We start from the raw sequence: 20,277 nt of genomic DNA, 5'->3' as shown, positions 1-20,277 counted from the left end.
CAAAGATGCGCTTTAGATGAGTCCGTAAAATCTTGATGCTTGATTATATCCTTGGATAAGTCTTTTTATTCCCTGTGCTGAATAACGCCCATGAATAAAGCCTACCTGATGTGAACTATGGAGATTTGGCCTGATAGCGTGCAATCTACTAGCCTGTATTTTGGCGAGTTGTTTGAAATCCTGGTTTAGAAGTGTAATGGGTCTCTACGAGATAGTCAATTCGATATACTCCTCCGGTTTAGGATAAGAAATTCTTAGTGCTTTGTTGGATTTGAGATTTGCTGTGTTCTTTATATATCGCGCGTACAGCCGACGAACGATATCGTTTAGTAGTGCATCTGCTCGTGTGTGCACATGCCATATCTGTGAACCATGGGCCTGATTCAGAGCCGGACGCTCTGAAAGAGCACTCGCTCTAAATCACCCACAGCTATTGCGAGCGGCCAGGCTGATGGTCGCGATGGTCAAGATCATCGCGACCATCGGGCTTGCGACGAGACCCTTGCGGTAGGGTCTCGTTGCCGCAAGCCCCAGACAGCTTCCGGCTCTAATAGAGCCTGGAAGCTCTCCCACTGACATCACTGGTGATGTCAGTGGGGCCGCCCCCAAACGGCAGGCGTTCCTTCGGGAACGCCTCCGTTTGGCCAGCCGCCCCCCTGCCCGCGTCCCAAACGGGGCGAGCTGTCAATCACCATCGACAGCTCGCCCCCTTTGGTGCGAGACCTGTAGCGACAGAGCGCCCGTTGCTAGCCGGGTCTCGCGCATGCGCACGTCGGAGCCGGCTCCAGCATGCGCAGTGGCCAAACATCGACCCGCTTGTGAGCGCATAGCGCTCGCGAGCGGGTCTGAATCAGGCCCCATGTCTTTTATTAAAACCACAGATTATATTAGATAGATGCCTTAAACTGGGTACACATTAGACGATGTGTACCCAGCACGACATCGTTCGCTTTGGACCCGACGGGGTGAATGCACTTACTGATGCCTGCAGGGAAGGGAGGGGGTAGCAGGGTACCACGGAGGGGGCGTGGACTACGCCAGGCCCGCATATAATGTTATATATATCAAAACCGCCCATCGGCAGAACAAATGTTCCCCACCCCTGGTCTAGTGTGTACCTAGCATTAGGTTGGGGACTCAGTTTTCCTACAACAATTTGTTACATCTTCCATTAACCTAGAAAAAAACAAAAAGCGCTGTAACCAGGTCCAATTGTGATGAATAAATGGCTCAGTTAATATACTACAAAATGCATCAATTTATTTAAATACATTATAAAAATAAAATAGGAATAACAATTATTTAACAGAAGTGGAACAAAATGCAAAATTCTCTTCTAATGGCACATGTAAACTTCCTATAGCAGCAGAGACGTATACCAGGTATATGCCTATAAATACAAGGAGATCGATTAGACTAAACATTAAAACATAGAAGCTCTATACCAGTCCACAAGTAGAACTGAAAACCCCCATTAGTATTGTTAGTAGGTACTACGGGATATAGTATGGTCTCAATCCCGACAGCGTAATCCCGGCAAGGGATTTAGCATAGACGGCGAAATACCGACACCTATGATAATCCCGACACCGGAACGCCGAGGATGCTGGACCGATCATCCCTCTGCTGGGTAAGTATACACTTAGCCCGGGGATAGGGGGGTTAGGTTTAGGGACTCCCGGGAGGATTTAGGGTTAGGCAACCCCCCGAGGAAAGTTAGCGTTAGGCTAGGGGAAGGGGGGGTTAGGATTAGGCACTAAGGGGGGAGATTAGGGTTATGCAAACACCCCGGGGAAAGTTAGGGTTAGGCTAGGGAAAGGGGGGGGTTAGGCACTAAGGGGGGAGGTTAGGGTTAGGCAAGCCCCGGAAGGGTTAGGTTTAGGGTGCGGGGAGGGGGGGTTAGGTTTAGGCACCCATGGGGGGGAGGTTAGAGTTAGGCACTAGGGGGAAGGTTAGAGTTATGCTCCACTAAGGGATGGTTAGGGTTGGGGGGGGGAGAGGGGAGGGTTAGGGTACTTACCTCAAGGTGACGGGATTTCGACCCGCCGGGCTGCCGCTACAGCCACCGGATTACATGGCTATTCCGGTACTACTAGCCCCAGTAAATCCAGACAGCATTGAGCTTTTGTTTATAAATTAGGGAGAAAGTCCCACAATGAGATGATAAATGTCGTTAGTATCCCCTGTTAGCGCCACTACGTCATAGTGATGTGTATCAGATATTTTATTACTTACACTTGAACATCAAACATCATTCTTCCATCTAGTTCCTTCACAAAAACTATTATCTGCTGTAACCTACAGATAGCAGAGAGCCCTCTAATGCTTTCTCCCGGCTGTTCTATGTTGGGCCTGGTGCCTGCTACCCTGCAGTACTGATAGTAAGCAGTAAGGCGGAGCCAGCAAAGAGAAGTTGCAGCAGCTACACACAACACCCAGGAGCTGGTAACAGCAACTATTCTCCTACAGTTGTGAGTATCTGGTGGCAACGCCAATAGGAATGCTCAGTAACTACAGGTTTCTGACTGTATAATGAAACCTCAAGCCGAATCCTTATAAACCACTTAGGAGTATATTTACTAAAGTGCAGGTTTTTTTTTAGAAATGGAGATGTTGTCACTAGTAACCAATCAGATTTGTGCCATTTTCTATAAGGTGCTAGATACATGTTAAGTAGAATCTGATTGGTTGCTATGGGTAACATCTCCACTTCTAAACAGCCGCATTATAGTAAATATACCCCTTAGACATTTATTTTATTCTCTTTCTTCTGCAGCTTTTTTCCCTTCCTATTTGTGTTGTTTTTGCTTTTGTTGTGCTGTATTATAGTCTTTTCCATTTGTGTCATCCACAGGCACCCTCCAAATCGGACCGTGTTGCCTCATAGCTGCAATTCCTCAGGTAAGACTTGGCTTTAAACATTTCCTCAGGTATCGTCTAAATATTCATCCCTTTAATTGAATTTCTGTGTCTTTTAAAATTAAGTATTCTAAGCGTTACCATTAGTTCATATAGCTAGTTAGATAATGGCACACTGGGCCTGATTCAGACCCGGTCGCAAGCGCTGTGAGCTCGCAACCGGGTCGATGGCGGGCCAGTTAGCACGCGCACGACAGAGCCTGCTCCGTCGTGCGCATGCGCGAGACCCGGCTAGCGACGGGCAATCCGTCGCTCCGGGTCTCGCCCCAAAGGGGCGAGCTGTCGATGTTGAGTGACAGCTCGCCCCCTTTGGTGGGCAGGCCGGGGGAGTGGCTGCCCAAACAGAGGCGTTCCCATGTGAACGCCTGCCGTTTGGGGGCGGCCCCACTGACATCATGAGTGATGTCAGTGGAGAGATTTCGGCTCTGTTAGAGCCGAAATCTCTCTGGGGCTTGCGGCCACGAGACCCTACCACAAGGGTCTCGTCGCAAGCCCGATGGTCGCGATGGTCTTGACCATCGCGACCATCATCATGGCCGCTCGCAATAGCTGTGGGTGGTCACCCACAGCTATGCGAGCGGCCAAGAGGCCGATCCCAAAAAAAAACGCCCTGATTCAGAGCGAGCGCTCTTTCAGAGCGTCCGGCTCTGAATCAGGGCCACTGTTCTAATATTTAATCTGATTTGGAAAATAACACAGATTTATCTTTTAATAATCTGCTTTTTATTTTCCACTAGGACAAGTAGGATTTGATCGTCTCCTGAGTGATGTCCAAAAGTGAGTCACAGTGTTTATAGCAATTGTTCCTCATTAATATAGTATCTGAGTCCATATTCTCTGGCTTAGTCCTTTATGCACGAATGACTCTCTTTAATGTCTGTGGAGTTATTTCTTTAAATGATCTTCTTGATTTTCTTTAAACTTTAATCCTATGTCTTATGCTATACACACTAGGCGATATATCGGAATCGGTATTTAATGCCGGCTGTCGGGATGCCTGCTGTCAGAATACCGACAGCGGCATCCCGATGGTTGGTATCCTGACAGGGGTCAGGTGAGTATACTTACTCTCCCCCCTTGCCCCCCCCTAACCCTCCCTTTTGTAGCCTAACCTTAACCTCCCCACCACCCAGTTAGTGCCTAAGTCTCCCCCCTTCGTGCCTAAACCTAACCCCTCCCCCAGTGGTGCCTAACCTAAACCCTCCACCCTAGGGGTGCCTAACCCCAACCGCCCCAAACAACGCTAACCCCGCTATTTTACCTAATTCTCCCCCCTTCCCCCTCCCGCGGCTAACGATAGGGGCGTCCCGGACTAAGCTCATTTGGGCTGGCGTCCTTCAGGCGTTCCGGCATCAGGTTTAAGATAGCAGCTGGTCTCATAACTAAATCCCTATATATCACGCGTATAGTCGGCGAACGATATATCGTTTAGTGTATCTGCTCGTGTGTACACATGCTATATCTATCTTTCATATATATATATATCGCATCTGACAGGCTGTGTGACAGATGCAATACATCTGAAAGACATAAAGCTCACACCACCACACCAACAATACAGCCACAGGAACCCACAACAATTACATTGCTGCTGGGCGGCCATATTCAAATGCCTGCCCAGTTGTTATGCCTAGTCCGTTATATCATGCCGCCGATTGGTAAGTGTGAATCCTTACCAAAATCGGTGGCACGGTTGGTGGCTCCACCGACCCTTGTTGTCCAGGTGTGTACCCCACATTAGATACATTGCTAAACAGTTATAGTTCAATAAAACCTGCTGTTGTTTAGCTACAAAATACCAATGATTTAAAACTACAAGTCCCAGCATGCCCCATGTTTCACTACAGCCAGAGAGCCATAGATGGCTTAACTGTGCTATAGGTGATTTCTACTTCAGGGTCCATAGGGGGTCCACAGGGTTGACCTTGGGGTATAGGTTGGGAACCAAATCCGGGCACCACGCAGTTAAAGCTTTTAGCTCCCAGGTTGCACTGGGTCCACTCCCCCTATAACCCCACCCCCAAGCCAGAGGCACCTCAGTTTAAGTTGGTGCCCGGACGGAGTCGGGTCACCGTTAGCGCAGGGGGGGCTGATTAGCAACCCCATAGCTTATTTTATTTTATGAGGTCTTAGGTTTTTATTTTACTTTTGGACTCTTCTAAGCGGCAGCGTCGGACTGTCCATAGGACGTCTAAGCTGCCGCTCCGTCACCCCGCCGGCGCTGAGACGCCAGTACAGATCTGGGGATCTCAGCGGGAACCCAGAGTCTGTACTAGCCGGACTCTGTGCACGCCCAGGACTGCTGCCAAATCATCGGGGAGCAGGTAAGGTCGCAGGTCACCGCTTGCGGTGATCCGCGCATTTCCAAATGCAGTCCGATGCCTCCGGTCTCTGGGGACAGACCGGAGGCGCCGGCAGTGGCGGCGGGCCCCCCCATACCCCCGTGTCCACTAGACCACCAGGGACTTAATGATCGGCGCTGGGAGCCGGCGTCCCGGGGGTTAATAGCCAGCCAGGGGAGGAAGCCTTCCCTGTTGTAGCGGCTCCTCCCCTCAGCTCAGCGCGCCTTTCAGTGATATAGTCTGGCGTCACTGAGCTGCTTCCTCCGCGGGCCACGCTTCTTCTGTGGTCTCCAGGCGGCCATTTCTCTGTGGTGCAGCTGCAGAAATCTCCGGAGATGGCAGTGAGTCCAGTCCCCCTGCGTACCTCACCATTAGGTCAGTGTACACAGCGCTGTAGCCTTCCCAGACACTGAATCTGGGCAGTTGAATGTAGCGACATAGGCCTGAATTCAGAGCCGTTCGCTATTTGCGGTTGTTCGTTCAAAAACAAGGGGTGGCTATTCAAATGATCCGTTCGCACATTGCAGTCTGTTCACACCTCTAAGTCTGAACGAGCGAGCAAAACATACGCTCGTTTATTTGATAAAAACGCCCCCTGGCCGCTCGCACCATACGTCATGTACACTATTTATTAGATTAATCGAGTACATCGTACAGCGTATGAACTGCTCGCTATTCTTGTGGTTGGTTTTTTCAACCACTATTTTGCGAGCAGTTCTGAGTTTAAAAAAACAAGTGACATGGTCAATGACGCTGCTGGATTAATTATGCACACCCTTAAAACGCCCGTTTTGACCTTTAAGCACGCCTGCGTTCGAATTCCACTCCCCCGTTTTCAAGCACCTTCCCCTGTTTTCACCCACATACGCCTCATTGTGTCACTCAAAATAGCAGGCACTCGCTATATAGCGTACAAACGATTTTCGGCCGCACTGACTGGTTCGCACATGCGTACTAAAAACCGTACGCATGCGCAGATGTGCGAACATCGCTCGGAACGAGCGTACTCCCGCTAACGAGCGGCTCTGAATGAGGGCCATTGTGCAGTATATTATATGTCATGCTTATGTATATATGTATATATCTGCATGGTATGTGACTTATGCTAGTGCTGACTGTCTGTACTTTATTCTCTCACCTGTCAGTGTATATCTATCCCTTTTCTTTATCTGCCCTAATACAGCTGTACTTAGGGTGGTTCTGAGACCTCACATTTATATACTTGTTAATATTTGTGAGGTTTGTCACATACTGTTGCGTGCTGCACGTTGCCATATTTTAGGTGGAACTGTGTGTTGCATACGCTGATAATGGGTCCCTGCAGCCAAACTTAGCGTCAGTCAGGACTGGTATGGCGCTGTTTTATATTTCCGCCGAGATGGTTAGTCAGATATGTCTGACCAGGAGATAGAGCGCTATACTGCACCCATTTTTTTGCTATCCTGCAAGTCATGGACTGCAGGTATTAGTGTGGAGAATTTGACTTAGAAAGGGTTATGTATGCAGTGCCATCTGGTGCCGGGAACCTTACACGACCCCCTTGGGCGGTTTGTTTCGGGATCCTCTCCATTGTGGATCGCTGGGCGGGCCCCATTGTCGTAACTCACTTGGGGTTTACTTCACCATACTGCCCTTCTCAACTCAGGGTATCTTGCAGTTTCTTGCACTTTACCCCTGTGTCACAGACTATCGCTCCCTGCCGTGGTTTTTCATAGTACATGAATTACCTCCGGTACCACAACGGTCTGTCATTCCCCTTGCAGAGATTACCACAACAGCCACCCTGGTGGATGTCGTTTTTTTACGAAATACAAAATGGCGTGATATACGCCCTGTGGTTACTTCCCAGTTGGCTCTGCCGTGAACTGGATGATATATTGGGCTCTTTCCCTCTCACATGGGAGGAGCTGATTTCAAGTATTATTATTATCTCTGCTTTGAGGCTGGTAGCCAGGTCCTTTCTGGTTATAGAGAATGTCGATCCTGCACCTGTATCATACATTCCCCATTTCTGTCCAGCGGGTGGATCTCATGGCGGGAGTCTGGCTGTCGCCAGATACGAGTAGTCACAAAGGCCTCCTGTTTCCCATTCCCTGAGGGTCATCACAAGGTGGATTTGTATGTTAATCGTCTGATTACAGGCATTAATACGCTTCCCATTCTGGCCTGGACGGATTTTACGGATCCGTAGGTGGTAACTGCCTGAAATCAATATACTCGCTTTCAGGGGCTGTTGCCTGTCCTACCATGGCCATCGCATGGTTAGTTAATACTATTGCATACTGAGCTGATGCACTTGTAACGTTTTTCCCCTCCAACACGTCTGGGGTTCAAATGTCTTTTGCTGCTCACATAAAATATGCAGTTGTCATATGTGGGAATATCTACACTGGATGCCAGTTTCCTAACCTTCAGGGTTTCGGCTGCGACTGGTCCTCATTTGCCTATCCTCTGTCTCAAATGCCTGACTCAGGTTCTAAGGGTGCCTGGACTCAGGAGGAGTCCACCATGCTCCATCATCCGAGATTTGGAACCTGGGGACTTTATGGTATCTCGGAATATTCAGGACTCATACCTACGGGTACGTATAGAGCCCTCTCATCAGCATGGGCTCAGGTTTGCTGTGCCACAGCAACACTTGCAATTTTCGGGCTCTGCCTTTTGGGACTGTCCTCAGCCCCACCGGGGTTTACCAGCTTTATGGATTTTCTGACAGATCACCTGTTCAGTGTATCCGGCTGCTCCAGTATTGGGACGGCCTCCTGCTCTTAGCAGGATCACCGAGGTACTTTACAGCCAGGTCAGGATAACAGTGGCTTCTTCTCGGCACAGATGTTTAATCAACAGGGAAAAAGTCCTCCCTGCATCCCTCACAGGGTATTCTTCATCTGGGTGCCCTGCTGGATTCTCAGAATCTGAGAATTCTTCTGGCGTAAGACGAGATCTTCACTCTTCAACTAGGAGTGCGCGGATATCTACGCAGTCGACATATGTCATTACACTCTGGGATGCGCGGTCAAAAATCCAGAGTGTCTACCTTTGGAAGGGTGGAATATGCTCGGTTCCATTCCAGGCCTTGCCATAATTGGCTCCTCTCCAGATGGAACGAGTTTTTTTTCCATCAGATCACTGTTAAATCGATGATGCTCTCTTCGGAGGCGAGTCGGTCTCTGTCTCTGATTCAGAGCCGGACGCTCTGAAAGAGCGCTCGCTCTGAATCAGGGCGGTTTTTTTTTTTGGATCCGCCTCCTGGCCGCTCTCATAGCTGTGGGTAACCACCCACAGCTATTGCGAGTGGCCAGGATATTCAAGACCATCGCGACCATCGGGCTTGCGACGAGACCCTTGTGGTAGGGTCTCGTGGCCGCAAGCCCCAGAGAGCTTCTGGCTCTAATAGAGCCGGAAGCTCTCCCACTGGCATCACTGGTGATGTCAGTGGGGCCGTCCACAAACGGCAGGCGTTCGCATGGGAACGCCTCCGTTTGTGAAGCCACCCCCACGCCACGCCTACCAAACGGGGCGAGCTGTTAATCACCATCGACAGCTCGCCCCCTTTGGTGCGAGACCCGGAGCGACGGAGCGCCCGTCGCTAGCCGGGTCTCGCGCATGCGCACAATGGAGCCGGCTCCATCGTTCGCATGCCCAGTGAGCAAACATCGAACCAGTAGCAAGCGCTCAGCGCTTACGACCGGGTCTGAATCAGCCCATCTGTCCGTGTGGCTATGGCCATCTCGTCCAGGGTATTCTTTGCTACGGACAGTGTCTGGTCCGCATTCGTTTCAGGGCAGTTGGAAGTCTGTCGATTCCGCCCTGCCAATTAACTTGTTGGAACTTTAGGCTGTCTTGGGCCTTCACTCTGGCCTAACACATATTTCACGGTAAACCTGAAAAGGTTCAGTCCGACAGTGTCACAACAGTGGCTTCCATTTAGGCAACACTGGTCGTTGGGTGGCGATGACAGAAATGTCACACATTCTGACATAGTCCGAGGGTCTCCTCCTGTCCATCTCTGCAGTGTTCATTCCGGGAGCTCTCCTTTGGGAAGCGGGCTTCCTCCGCCGTCACTACGTGCATCCCAGGGACTAGTCTCTTCTCCAAGAGAGGTGTCAATTCCTGGTGAGCAGAGGGGGCCTCCCTGAGGTGATGCTCATAGCCTTCTGACTCTATCCCACACTACCGGTGTTACAGTCCAGCTCTAGGGTTACTGAAGCAACCTTCAGTGACTCTTTGTCAGTGAAGTGGTCCTTCCACTTTGTGTACCTGTGTCCTCCGGTCTCCCTTCTTCCTCGAGGTCTTCGGAAGTTTCATTCGAGACGGAGGGGCTTTCCTTCTGGTGGCTCCAGATCGTCCCGGACGTCACTGGTACTTAGAGTTTCGGAGTCTACCCATCGATGCTCCATTCCTGCTGCTTCACTATCCGGACCTGTTGTCTCAGGGTCCTTGTTTTTCCCTGGACCTGGATCGTTTGTCTTTGACTGCGTCCCTACTGTGGTCCTAAGGCTTCTCTGGCTCTGTCATTATTGAAATGTTTAGAGAGCATAGGCCAGCTTTTGCTGGGATCTACCACAGACTGTGGCATACATAATTCTTATGGTATCGTACCCGTCGCTACGATCCTCCGGTGTTTAGAGTTTCCAGAAGTTCTGGCATTCCTTCCAGCTGACTTGGGTCTCGCCTTCTGCCTGGCCTTTCTGAGAGTGCGGATCTCTGCACTGTCAGTAGGGTTAAGCTGTGGAATTGCTCCACTCTCTGGTATCTGATCCATCCTTCAGGGTGTTTTCTGGATTATGCCTCCCTTTGTCTCCCCTAGGGGCTCCTTGGGATTTGGTAGTGGTTCTTCGTGCCCTCCAGGGACCTTCATTTGAACCACTAGCTTTGATTGCTATTACATGGTCTATAGCTTAGTCTCTCTCTCTTTTATGGCGTTTGCATCTGCCAGGAGAGTGTCTGAATTGGGAGCGTTCTCATGTGACTCCCTCTTCTGGTTACTCCACCATGTCAGGGTTGTGAGTTGCACTCGCCCTGTGTCTTTTCCTAAAGTGGTTTTTAAGTTCCATATTATTCTGGAACTTATGGTACTGACATTTCAGTCACCAGTCCGCTCGGCTGGTGTGGCCTCATTGACTGTGATCCAGCCTCTCCGGATTTCTGTCATCCGTTCAAGTTCCTTTAGGAAATCAGACTCCTTATTTGTGGTCTTTCGATTTCACAGGAAAGGTTGGCCGGCCAATAGACTGACATTGGCTAGATGACTTCGTATGACTATCTCAGGGGCCTACACATAGGATAGGCCTTTCTGTTGATGCTTATTCTACTTGAGTTGTGGGTGGCTCGCTGTGGCGCCTCGGCTGTTCTGCCTTGCAAGGTGGCCACGTGGTCTTCTGTCCACACCTTTTTAAGGTTCTATGCATTGTTTTCCTTTGCCTCTCAGGATGCTTCCTTTGGGCGACGAATTCTCCTCTCAGCACAGGAGCGTCCCTGCGATAATACGAAAACTTAACGGTGGAGAAGTTTTCGCACTATTCCCCAGTTTTGTTGCAATATTTTGACGTCTTCGCTATGCACGCTCCTGTTTTTCGCACTATCCAGTTACAAAAGACGCAAAAACGCATACGTGCGAAAACTGCACAGCGAAACCAGCGAAAAGGGCAGCACATTTTGGGGAAGTCAGTCTGTACCTCATAAAAAGCCTAACTGACACTGGAAATCAATATAAAAGTGTATTAATAGCTCTAATAAAAGTATTTTGGGTTTTTAAAATGAGTCAAAGGGCTGTTATATGCATAGTTGCATAAGTGTGGCAAAATGATATAAAGCAATATTTTTGGGAGAAAATAATTGCTGTAGTTAAATTGGGGGTATATTAAAATGGGTGCTAGTATATTTTTGTGTCAATAAAGTGCAGCACCCCACAATACCTCACCCAGTACTTTACACCCATTTCCAAAACTTTTTACATTTTGGCCCCAAAAATTACATGTCATTTTTAGGGGGAATTAAGGTAATTAAAAAATATTTTTTAGCCTAATTAGTCATTAGAGGGGGGGTGTCCAAAGGGTTCTGAACCACGTCCTCACATTTTTAGCCAAATATAGGGTTTTTGCACATTTTTTTCACCTGCCCAGAGATGGGGAAAACTTTTGGCCAGTTTTTGTTTATGGAGATTTCGCACGTGCGATAACTTCGGGAATGGGATTGCACGTATCGCATTTAGGTGAATACTTACCGCACATGTGAAAACTTATCACAAAATCTCGCCATTTTGCGTCTAATTGAATTCCCCCCTAAGTCTGATCCAGCTCAAAAACAGTCGTAGTTTCTTCCTTTCGCTTGTGCTCATTATGCTGAAATCCGCGAGATCCGGACGCTTCCCCATTTGCGTGTGAGTGAATTACCCCGAGTGTGTCGTTCCCAGAGGCAGCACAAACAGTGCAAATAAGACGGGGCTAATAGACAAGAAGATAAAGCTAATTACTTAGTAACAGTTGTAAGCGGGCAAATGGAAGCCAATGATTGAAGTTCGTGACAAGGTGGTGAAGGCGTGTCGCTGTGTAACAGTGATAGGACAATACTCTGTTCCCAACAGGGGCCCAATGTGAGAGGAGCAGGACACATGGAGATGTTCTTTGTTGGACTCTGGAAAATCTCAAAGAATATGACTTCAAGAGGTTTAAGGACAAGTTGTCTGATTTCTCCTATGAAGGGCGAGTCCCCATCCCACGTGGGCGTCTGCAAAAGGCAGATTGGATTGACACAAAAGGCCAGCTCATAGATGAATATGGGGAGGTAGCAGCTCTGAAAGTGACCATAGAGGTCCTCACACTGATCAGTCTTATGGGACCAGCAGAGGATCTCCAAGGTTATGTGACAAACATTGGTGAGTCCCAGTATATGAGATCACTTTTGCATCTTATGAATTAACTTCTTGGTGGATTTTAGAGGCTTCCTCTTCCAGCTCTCTCGTGCTTCCAGTTTTGTCTGCCTGGTCAATCCTGGCGTCCAGTTATAATAGTGTGCTGGTCGGTCAACTATAACGGCCTACTTCATTAACAATAAAGTCGCCATTTTCACATGTCGTAATTTTTTTTCTATGTAGACATGGTTAAAATGTTGACATCACGTACGCCGACATTCAGACGGCATACACCTATCAGTTATTGGCACTGCTCTGTACTCTACTATCGTCACAGCACGCTGTTAGGGCGGCCAAACAATTTCTTCTCGCACCTTCCTGAGGGTGCGAGGAGAAATCCGACTAAAGTGCTGACCACGAGGCTGCTTTCTGGCATAGCGCTGTGATAACAGCCTCGCGGTCGGCACTTTAGTCGGAGAATGGCGGTTCTTGCGACTAAACATCCAAGTTAAGTCACCAGAACCGTCATTTTCCAGCAACTTCTAACTGTTGGACTAAACTGCGCACTGAATTGAATAGCTCCGGGAGCTCCCTCCCGACGCAATAAACAGCGCACTAAATTGAATTCCCCCTAAATTCTTCTAGAACAACACAATTTGATAGTCACGAGCACAAGGGAAAGAAATAGAACTTATAACATTGGAACCGTGAACATCGGGATGAGGTGTTGGTCAGCTAATAACTGTGGTCAAGATGGTAGGGGAAAGATGGGGCATGGTAGAACGTATTTATGTTGGATGTACAGTAGGAACCAAATTGAGTTTTCCCTATAGGACCTATGGCGAGATTAAGGGTCTATAAGAGAGGTATTCAACTATTATTTTGCGTGGGTAACTTTGAAAATGAGATTTAACGGGCCGGACATTAAAAGTACGCTCTCTCTCTCTATATATATATATATATACATTTATATATATATATATATATATATTTTAAATTCCCCCTCTCCTTTCTATAGTTTTGTAGATCTTGTCCCCCTTTATTAGACTTTAGTGATTTTGTCCCCCCTCCCCCTTTTATATAACTTGATTGCTTTCGTGCCCTCTCCACCCCCTAAAAATCTCTCCACGTCTAGCGGCGAGACGTTATAACATCATGACATCAGTCCCGTTCGCTCAAGTAGGCACAAAACAAAGAAATAAAGAAGGGCAAATTAAAGGCTACTTTGAAATGGTCATGTCTAATTTCACCGATGGCGGAGGAGGCACTGGCAGGCCTGTTTAAATCGTGCCGCGAGCAGCCAGTTGAATTGGCCTGATTTATAATGTGGAGCAAATTCAGACATTTAAGGGTTAAGACTTTTTAAAAAAAAAAAAAAAAAAAAAATTCTCATTTTTTTTTTGTTACAAAGCCTCCCCTCTAATATGTATTTTGTGTGTAATGTTTTCCATTATCTTGATCTCTTGCATAGTATTATATCATTGTTGAGGTATTATCTGTGGTCTTCCAGTGCCCAAGAACTAGACCTTTTGCTATGGTTAACAGGTGCCGGGGTTAGAGCGGGTGAGCAGGAAGCAGGATACAACCAGTATGTAGAATCTGTTGAGCGAAGAGCAGATCCAGGCCACAGTATCCAAGAATCGAGTTCTACGAGGGCACAACCATATAATGTGGGTGTATGTAACTCTCCCGGTGCAGAAGGTATGGTTTACACCAAAGTGATATCTTTTATAATTGGTTTCCCGTACATGGGAACTAATACAGCACCTGGCGGAAAGCTGAATAATTGTGGTTTATTGGGTTTATCTCCCTTTGCCGCATCTGGAGTAGTTTGCCAAGGTTTCTATGTGTTTCCCTAGGAGAGGAGTAGAAAGCTGGGATATGACAAGAGTATTGGGGCTTTCACCTATACACAACCTTACTACTGTTGGTGATGTGTGGACTTTTAGTCTTATTTTGTGGTGAGTTAATTGAGCGTATACCAGACTGTCTAAAATGGGATTGCGCGTCCAAAAGTAATGGGTGCCCGACAGAGCTATTCATTTGTTAATAATGGTTGCCTATGGCGCGAGTGTTGCGGCACTTATTAATTATCGCACTTGCGCGCCCAAATGCCTCGGGTTTAGCTACGTAAAGTGGCTAAACATGGCTAAACTATTGGACGCGCTGCAGAAACGGCGGTATGTGTTGGCATTATGAGTGTTGACATTTTGTACCACGCACCTAAGTAGTGGGTAACATTAAAGCCCAGGAGTTACTCACTTGCTCTACATTAACTCCCCCCTCCTGGGTAATGGACTAGGTAGAGCTGTGATTGGCATCTTCAGAGCTGTGTCCTGCTAACCTTAGGTCAATGGCCGTGGAATAGCAGCGTGGTGGAATCCAAGGACAAGTGCATTAGTGGCAAACAGATAAATTTGGACCCATTGGCCCTCATTCAGAGCCGCTCGCTATTTGCGGTCGTTCGTTCAAAAACAAGGGGTGGCTGTTCAAATGATCCGTTCGCTCATTGCGGTCTGTTCACGCCTCTAAGTCTGAACGAGTGAGCAAAACTTGCGGTTGTAATTTTGACAAAAACGCCCCCTTGCCGCTCGCACCATACGTCATGTCCGCTATTTATTTGATTAATCGAGTACATCTTGTGGTTGGTTTTTCAACCACTATTTTGCGAGCAGTTCTGAGTAAAAAAAAAACAAGTGACGTGGTCAATGATGCTCCAGTTTAAATTATGCACACCCATAAAACGCCCGTTTTGACCTTTAAGCACGCCTGCGTTCTGATCTCCACTCCCCGTTTTCAAGCACCTTCCCCTGTTACCACCCACATACGCCTCCTCCTGTCACTCAAAATAGCAGGCACTCGCTATATAGCGAACAAACGATTTTCGGCCGCACTGACTGGTTCGCGCATGCGTATTACAATCCGTACGCATGCGCAGATGTGCGAACATCGCTCGGAACGAGCGTACTGCCGCTTACGAGCGGCTCTGAATGAGGGCCATTGTTTGTAACTTTCATAAGAATTCCAGTCCAGTATTCTCATTAGGACTCTGCATGTTAGTATGCAAATGGTAAGGTACCCCCAATCCTCTGTTGAGTGTTGTTCTAGACCAGGGGTCTTCAAACTTGACCCTCCAGCTGCTGTGGAACTACACATCCCAGCATGCACTGCCATAGTTTTAGCCTGCTGTTTGAACGCCGTTACTTGGGCGTGCCTAAATTAGCCATTGCGATGGCATACGCAGTCTGAGCAGTGACAGCATGCGACGGGCTTAGCAATTTCTGAGTAAGGTCATACCTGCTGCAATTGTGCGTGAGGGGCCGATGTTACTCGATGTTATCGATAGTTTCTTAGACTTGCAAAGTATTACGGATGTGTGTAAAGGTTGGTATCTCCCCTCTGATCACAATTCTGCCACCTTGCATTATAGACATTTACTCACTTTCTGACCTGCTCCATAATGTAGAACAATTTAAAGTTTGTATCAAATAATTATTGTAAGTTCTAAAGGCCTGATTCAGCACAGAACGCAAGTCTGCATCCGCACACACCCGGCCGCTGCGCAAATATGCTAATGAATGCAATTGCAATGCCGCCGCCGCAGCACGATAAACAGGCGCCTAGCACGACATAATGCCGCCCACTTCCCTTTACTCACATCAGCAGGACTGCGGTAACATGGAGAACCATCGGACCCATACGCACATTAGTGGTTGACCTGACCTCACTCACAAATTACTGCGTATGCCGTTGCAGGGGCTTAATTATGCACGCCCTGTAACCACGTTCAAACACACCGGCAAGCCTGCGTTTCACTGACCACCCGCCTGTCACACCCCCGAATAGTCATTTCCTGTCAATGTGTGCTGAGACTGCATGCTGACTGCGATTGCTCCCCTGCCGGATCGCGCATGCACAGAAGGCAAACATCGGCCGAATGCGTACAAATCCGCGCCAAAATTCCTTGCTGAATCAGACCCCAAGTCCATAACTTATCTGATTGCAGTAATGTTGCCCGATGATCTGTGAGATCTCGTTACGTGACCCGGGTGACACTAACACAAACTCTTTTGTTTCTTGCGACTCTCAAGGTGCAGTAAATTTTGTGGATAAGTATTTGGATAAACTCGTCCAGCGTATAAGTATGGTGGCCCCAGTTCTAGACCACCTTCTGCAAGCTGAGCTTCTTACTGACGAACAGCGTAACACTGTGATGGCTGAGGGCACAACCCAGAACAAGATGAGAAAACTACTCCAGTTTGCCAAGTACTGGAGCGTCCTCAACAAGGACAGATTAAAGGAGGCTCTGAGAAGTAGCAACCCGGGCGTCATTGAAAATATAGAAAATACATCTTAATCAGGTAACATTATTTCATGAGATCTCAACAGATAAACCTAGAACTGGTATTGATATAGAATATTTAAACGCATCAAATTCTGTTTAAATGTATTTATTGGCAATTATAACTGCTTTACAACATCTCTACATAGAAAAAATATATTCATAAGGCTCCATCTTTATAAGAAACACTATATTTATTATAACCGATAAAGGGGGAGATGTTCTAACCCTGGGAATGTGGTAAAGTGGACAGCAATAAAGTACCAACTAATCAGCTCCTAGCGGTCATTTGTCAAACACAGCCTTTAAACTGACAGGAGCTGATTGGTTGGTACTTTATCTCCATCCACTTAATCACTCTCCAAGGCTTGGTACATCTCCCGCAAAGGAAGGTGGAACATTTTAAGTAAGTACCAATTGAGTATTTTGAGTTGCAGTAAGTTCACTATTACTAAGTATTAATATTGTTCATTTGTATAGCACCAACAGATTACAAAATGAGAATAATGAGTCATTCACATAGAACCATGTCCATTTGAAGTCTAAGGGGGTCTGTTTATTAAGCTGAGAAAGGGTGTTTCTCAATTTATTATCAGGTTAACACTGGAGAAATCAGAGACTTCTCCGGTGCTCACTAAGGACCTGATTCAGACCCGCTCGCTAGATGCGTTCGCTCGCTCGAAGCGTATGCAATTCGGTAAGACAGGCGATCGCATGGCAAGGCATAAGCAGACCCACTATGTCTTGGCGTGCGATTGCTTTGTGTATACAGACGCCCACCAGCCAGTCTTAAGCCACTTGCGCACGTCATCTCCAGGAAGTGTATGGAACCATCGGTACATCGAGTACCATCGGAAGCGAACGCATCGCTTGTGGTTGACTATACCCTGCCGCAACCTCTGCAATCACTTCAGTGTGAAATACAACCAGGTGACGTGTACAATGATGCTGCCTCTTAATTATGCAACATCGGCTGTCTGCATGTGAACGCTTCCTAGCGAGCGGGTCTGAATCAGGGCCTTAGTTTGAGCTGATCATATCCATCCTCGTAGACCTTTGTGGGGTGACGGAGGATTATAGCAATTTACTAAGCAAGGAAAAGCTTGAGATAGCCTTACCGCATACCCAGCCATAGTAATCCTTCCCCGGCAGTGCTAGGTTGCAGGGGAGGGAAAGAAAACCCTCGTAGCCTCGGATCTGTAAATTACGGTGTAACTGAAACCTACATGGCAACGAAAAGCAGGGTGTATATATTTCTAGTCAGCGCACGTTTTTAATAAAGAGACCCCTCAATTCTCTACCACACAAGCACGTACTAACTAAAGCATTCCCTCTAAAACAGCCTAGCGGGAAGGCTAAACTATAGTCCATACAGTCACAAGCCAGCTAACCTTCCATAAATGGTGCTCTGGTTGTAATTAAGGGCCTGATTCAGGTTGGATGGCAATGCTGCATTCGCACGCAAGCGGACGATGTTTGCAATCTGCGCATGCGTATAAGTCACAGCGCGGGTGCGCGAACCAGGCGCAGCGATCGGGATTGCGATCGCAGGCAGTACGCAGACCCATCACTAAGTGATTGACAGGAAGGTGCCGTCTGTGGGTGGTGATGAGGGGGTGGTCATGCGAACGCAGGCGTGTCAGTGCGTTTGAGTGCCGTTGCAGGGGCGCGCATAAATTATCCACAGTGATCCCATACGCAGCCTCACTGCATGCAGGAAGTTTAGCAACGTCTGCGGCAGGGTCATGTCCACAAGTGTGCGTGCAGCTCCGATGTTACCGATGTTTTTGCATACTTGCACACTAGTACGGATGCGAGAAGAGGGTGTGGGCGTGGCATTATGTAGTGCTGGGCGTCTACATCTTGTGCTGCCACGGCCGTGCGAATGCATTCATTAGCATGTTTTCGCGGCGGCCGGTGGCGTGCGAGTGCAGCATTGCGATCCAACCTGAATCAGACCCGAAGTCCATGACACTGTACAGATCAACGCTTATATTTCAAGGGGACAATTCAATAAGAAATTGTGGCGGATAGTCGGTGACTAGTCTACTAAGCGTCATAAATTTCCCCCCCTAATTGCATTCTTCAGAATAGTAAATCGGGGATTAGGGATTACTTGTGGGCCCCCAAAAGGCTGCAGCAAACTATCACCTGCTACTACTGCTGAGAAAGGAAGCTCCAGTATCTATACTAAATTCTGGTGGGGGTGTAACACAGAGTACGGTTCTCTAGCAGCCAGCAATGGTAGAGGGCGATAGAAGCTCCATCTTTCTTCTCGCAGCCACGGTTGTTTCCATGTCATTCCATTGTACGTTTGGTATGAGTACAGCCTGTTTATATCGGTGAGACTAACTTTGTTATATATACGTATACTTGTATTCCATGCAGGGATATAACACCTAAGGCGCTGCGTATCGTGATAGCTGAAGAACCACCACAATGCAAGAAAGAAGGTCTGTGCAATAAACATAATGAGGAAAAGAAAAACCACAAGGGACTTGTTTTATGTAGTTATCCTCACATTGTATACTGAGCTAGATCGGCAAACACAGTAATGAGGAGGGGAATGCTGGGGGAACCCAAGTAATGATACTGGTCATTTCCAACGCGTTTCATTATACTCCATTACTGATACAATATTATTATCTTATTATATCTTATTACCTGTACCTCACACTTTCCTTCCTATTAATGCACCTACAGATAGAAATCAGAGTATATGATGGTATCTTAGTAAATAAGACTGTACTGATAAGTATAAGTACTGACAATAGCTTTATTCTGTCTCTAATTGGAGACCCCTGATGATGATGTTTATGAGCCTAATTCAGATGTGGACACAGTGCTGATATTTAGGTAGATTGAGCGATCGTTGGCCATTGCGCATGCGTGGAAGCCGCACTGTGCATGTGTGTAGCTGAAGAACCACCACAATGCAAGAAAGAAGGTCTGTGCAATAAACATAATGAGGAAAAGAAAAACCACAAGGGACTTGTTTTATGTAGTTATCCTCACATTGTATACTGAGCTAGATCGGCAAACACAGTAATGAGGAGGGGAATGCTGGGGGAACCCAAGTAATGATACTGGTCATTTCCAACGCGTTTCATTATACTCCATTACTGATACAATATTATTATCTTATTATATCTTATTACCTGTACCTCACACTTTCCTTCCTATTAATGCACCTACAGATAGAAATCAGAGTATATGATGGTATCTTAGTAAATAAGACTGTACTGATAAGTATAAGTACTGACAATAGCTTTATTCTGTCTCTAATTGGAGACCCCTGATGATGATGTTTATGAGCCTAATTCAGATGTGGACACAGTGCTGATATTTAGGTAGATTGAGCGATCGTTGGCCATTGCGCATGCGTGGAAGCCGCACTGTGCATGCACACGCGATTAACTTGCGAATACGCTCATACAAAGGGTCCACTCACAAAGTGAGTGACAGGTAGTCAGCGTTTGGGGGAAATAACAGGGTGGTTAGAAAAACATTGGGCCTCATTCAGAGGCGGTCGTAGGATGCAAGCGGTCGCTCAGAAACAGGGCGGCCGCTTGCATCCTGAACGGCCGCCTCCATGTCGGTCGTTAGGCTGTGGGTTAACACCCACAGCTCTAACGACCGCTAAGGGAGATGGTCGCGATGATCAAGACCATGGCGACCATCGGGGCTTACGACGAGACACTAGGGTAGGGTCTCGTCAACCTTAAGCCACAGGGAGCTTCCTGCTCTGTTTGAGCAGGAAGCTCCCCACTGACATCACTGATGATGTCAGTGGGGACGCCCACAAAACGGCAAGCGTTCCG

At 47.5% G+C, this 20,277-nt stretch overlaps 1 protein-coding gene across 3 annotated transcripts in view; it reads left to right on the top strand.

Annotated features, from left to right (window-relative positions):
- LOC148508018 (apoptosis-associated speck-like protein containing a CARD) overlaps positions 1–19,979 on the top strand; it is a 32,882-nt gene extending 12,903 nt beyond the window's left edge. For 2 of the 3 annotated variants that reach the window (XM_088445285.1, XM_088445283.1), the window contains exons 2-7: positions 2,855–2,901; positions 3,657–3,696; positions 11,848–12,138; positions 13,660–13,815; positions 16,206–16,475; positions 18,845–19,979. In XM_088445285.1, the coding sequence (XP_088301411.1) occupies positions 3,687–3,696; positions 11,848–12,138; positions 13,660–13,815; positions 16,206–16,471 (723 nt within the window). In that variant the 5' untranslated portion in view covers positions 2,855–2,901; positions 3,657–3,686 and the 3' untranslated portion in view covers positions 16,472–16,475; positions 18,845–19,979. Of the gene's footprint in view, positions 1–2,397; positions 2,472–2,854; positions 2,902–3,656; positions 3,697–11,847; positions 12,139–13,659; positions 13,816–16,205; positions 16,476–18,844 lie in introns of those variants that run through there. The other variant, XM_088445284.1, reaches the window with a different exon arrangement.
- The last annotated feature ends 298 nt before the right edge of the window (positions 19,980–20,277 follow it).

The sequence above is a fragment of the Taudactylus pleione genome, unplaced genomic scaffold (genome assembly GCF_031769625.1).
Source record: "Taudactylus pleione unplaced genomic scaffold, aTauple2 ptg000377l, whole genome shotgun sequence".
NCBI classification, from domain to species: Eukaryota; Metazoa; Chordata; class Amphibia; order Anura; family Myobatrachidae; genus Taudactylus; species Taudactylus pleione.
This window is presented reverse-complemented; position numbering and strand designations above follow the sequence as displayed.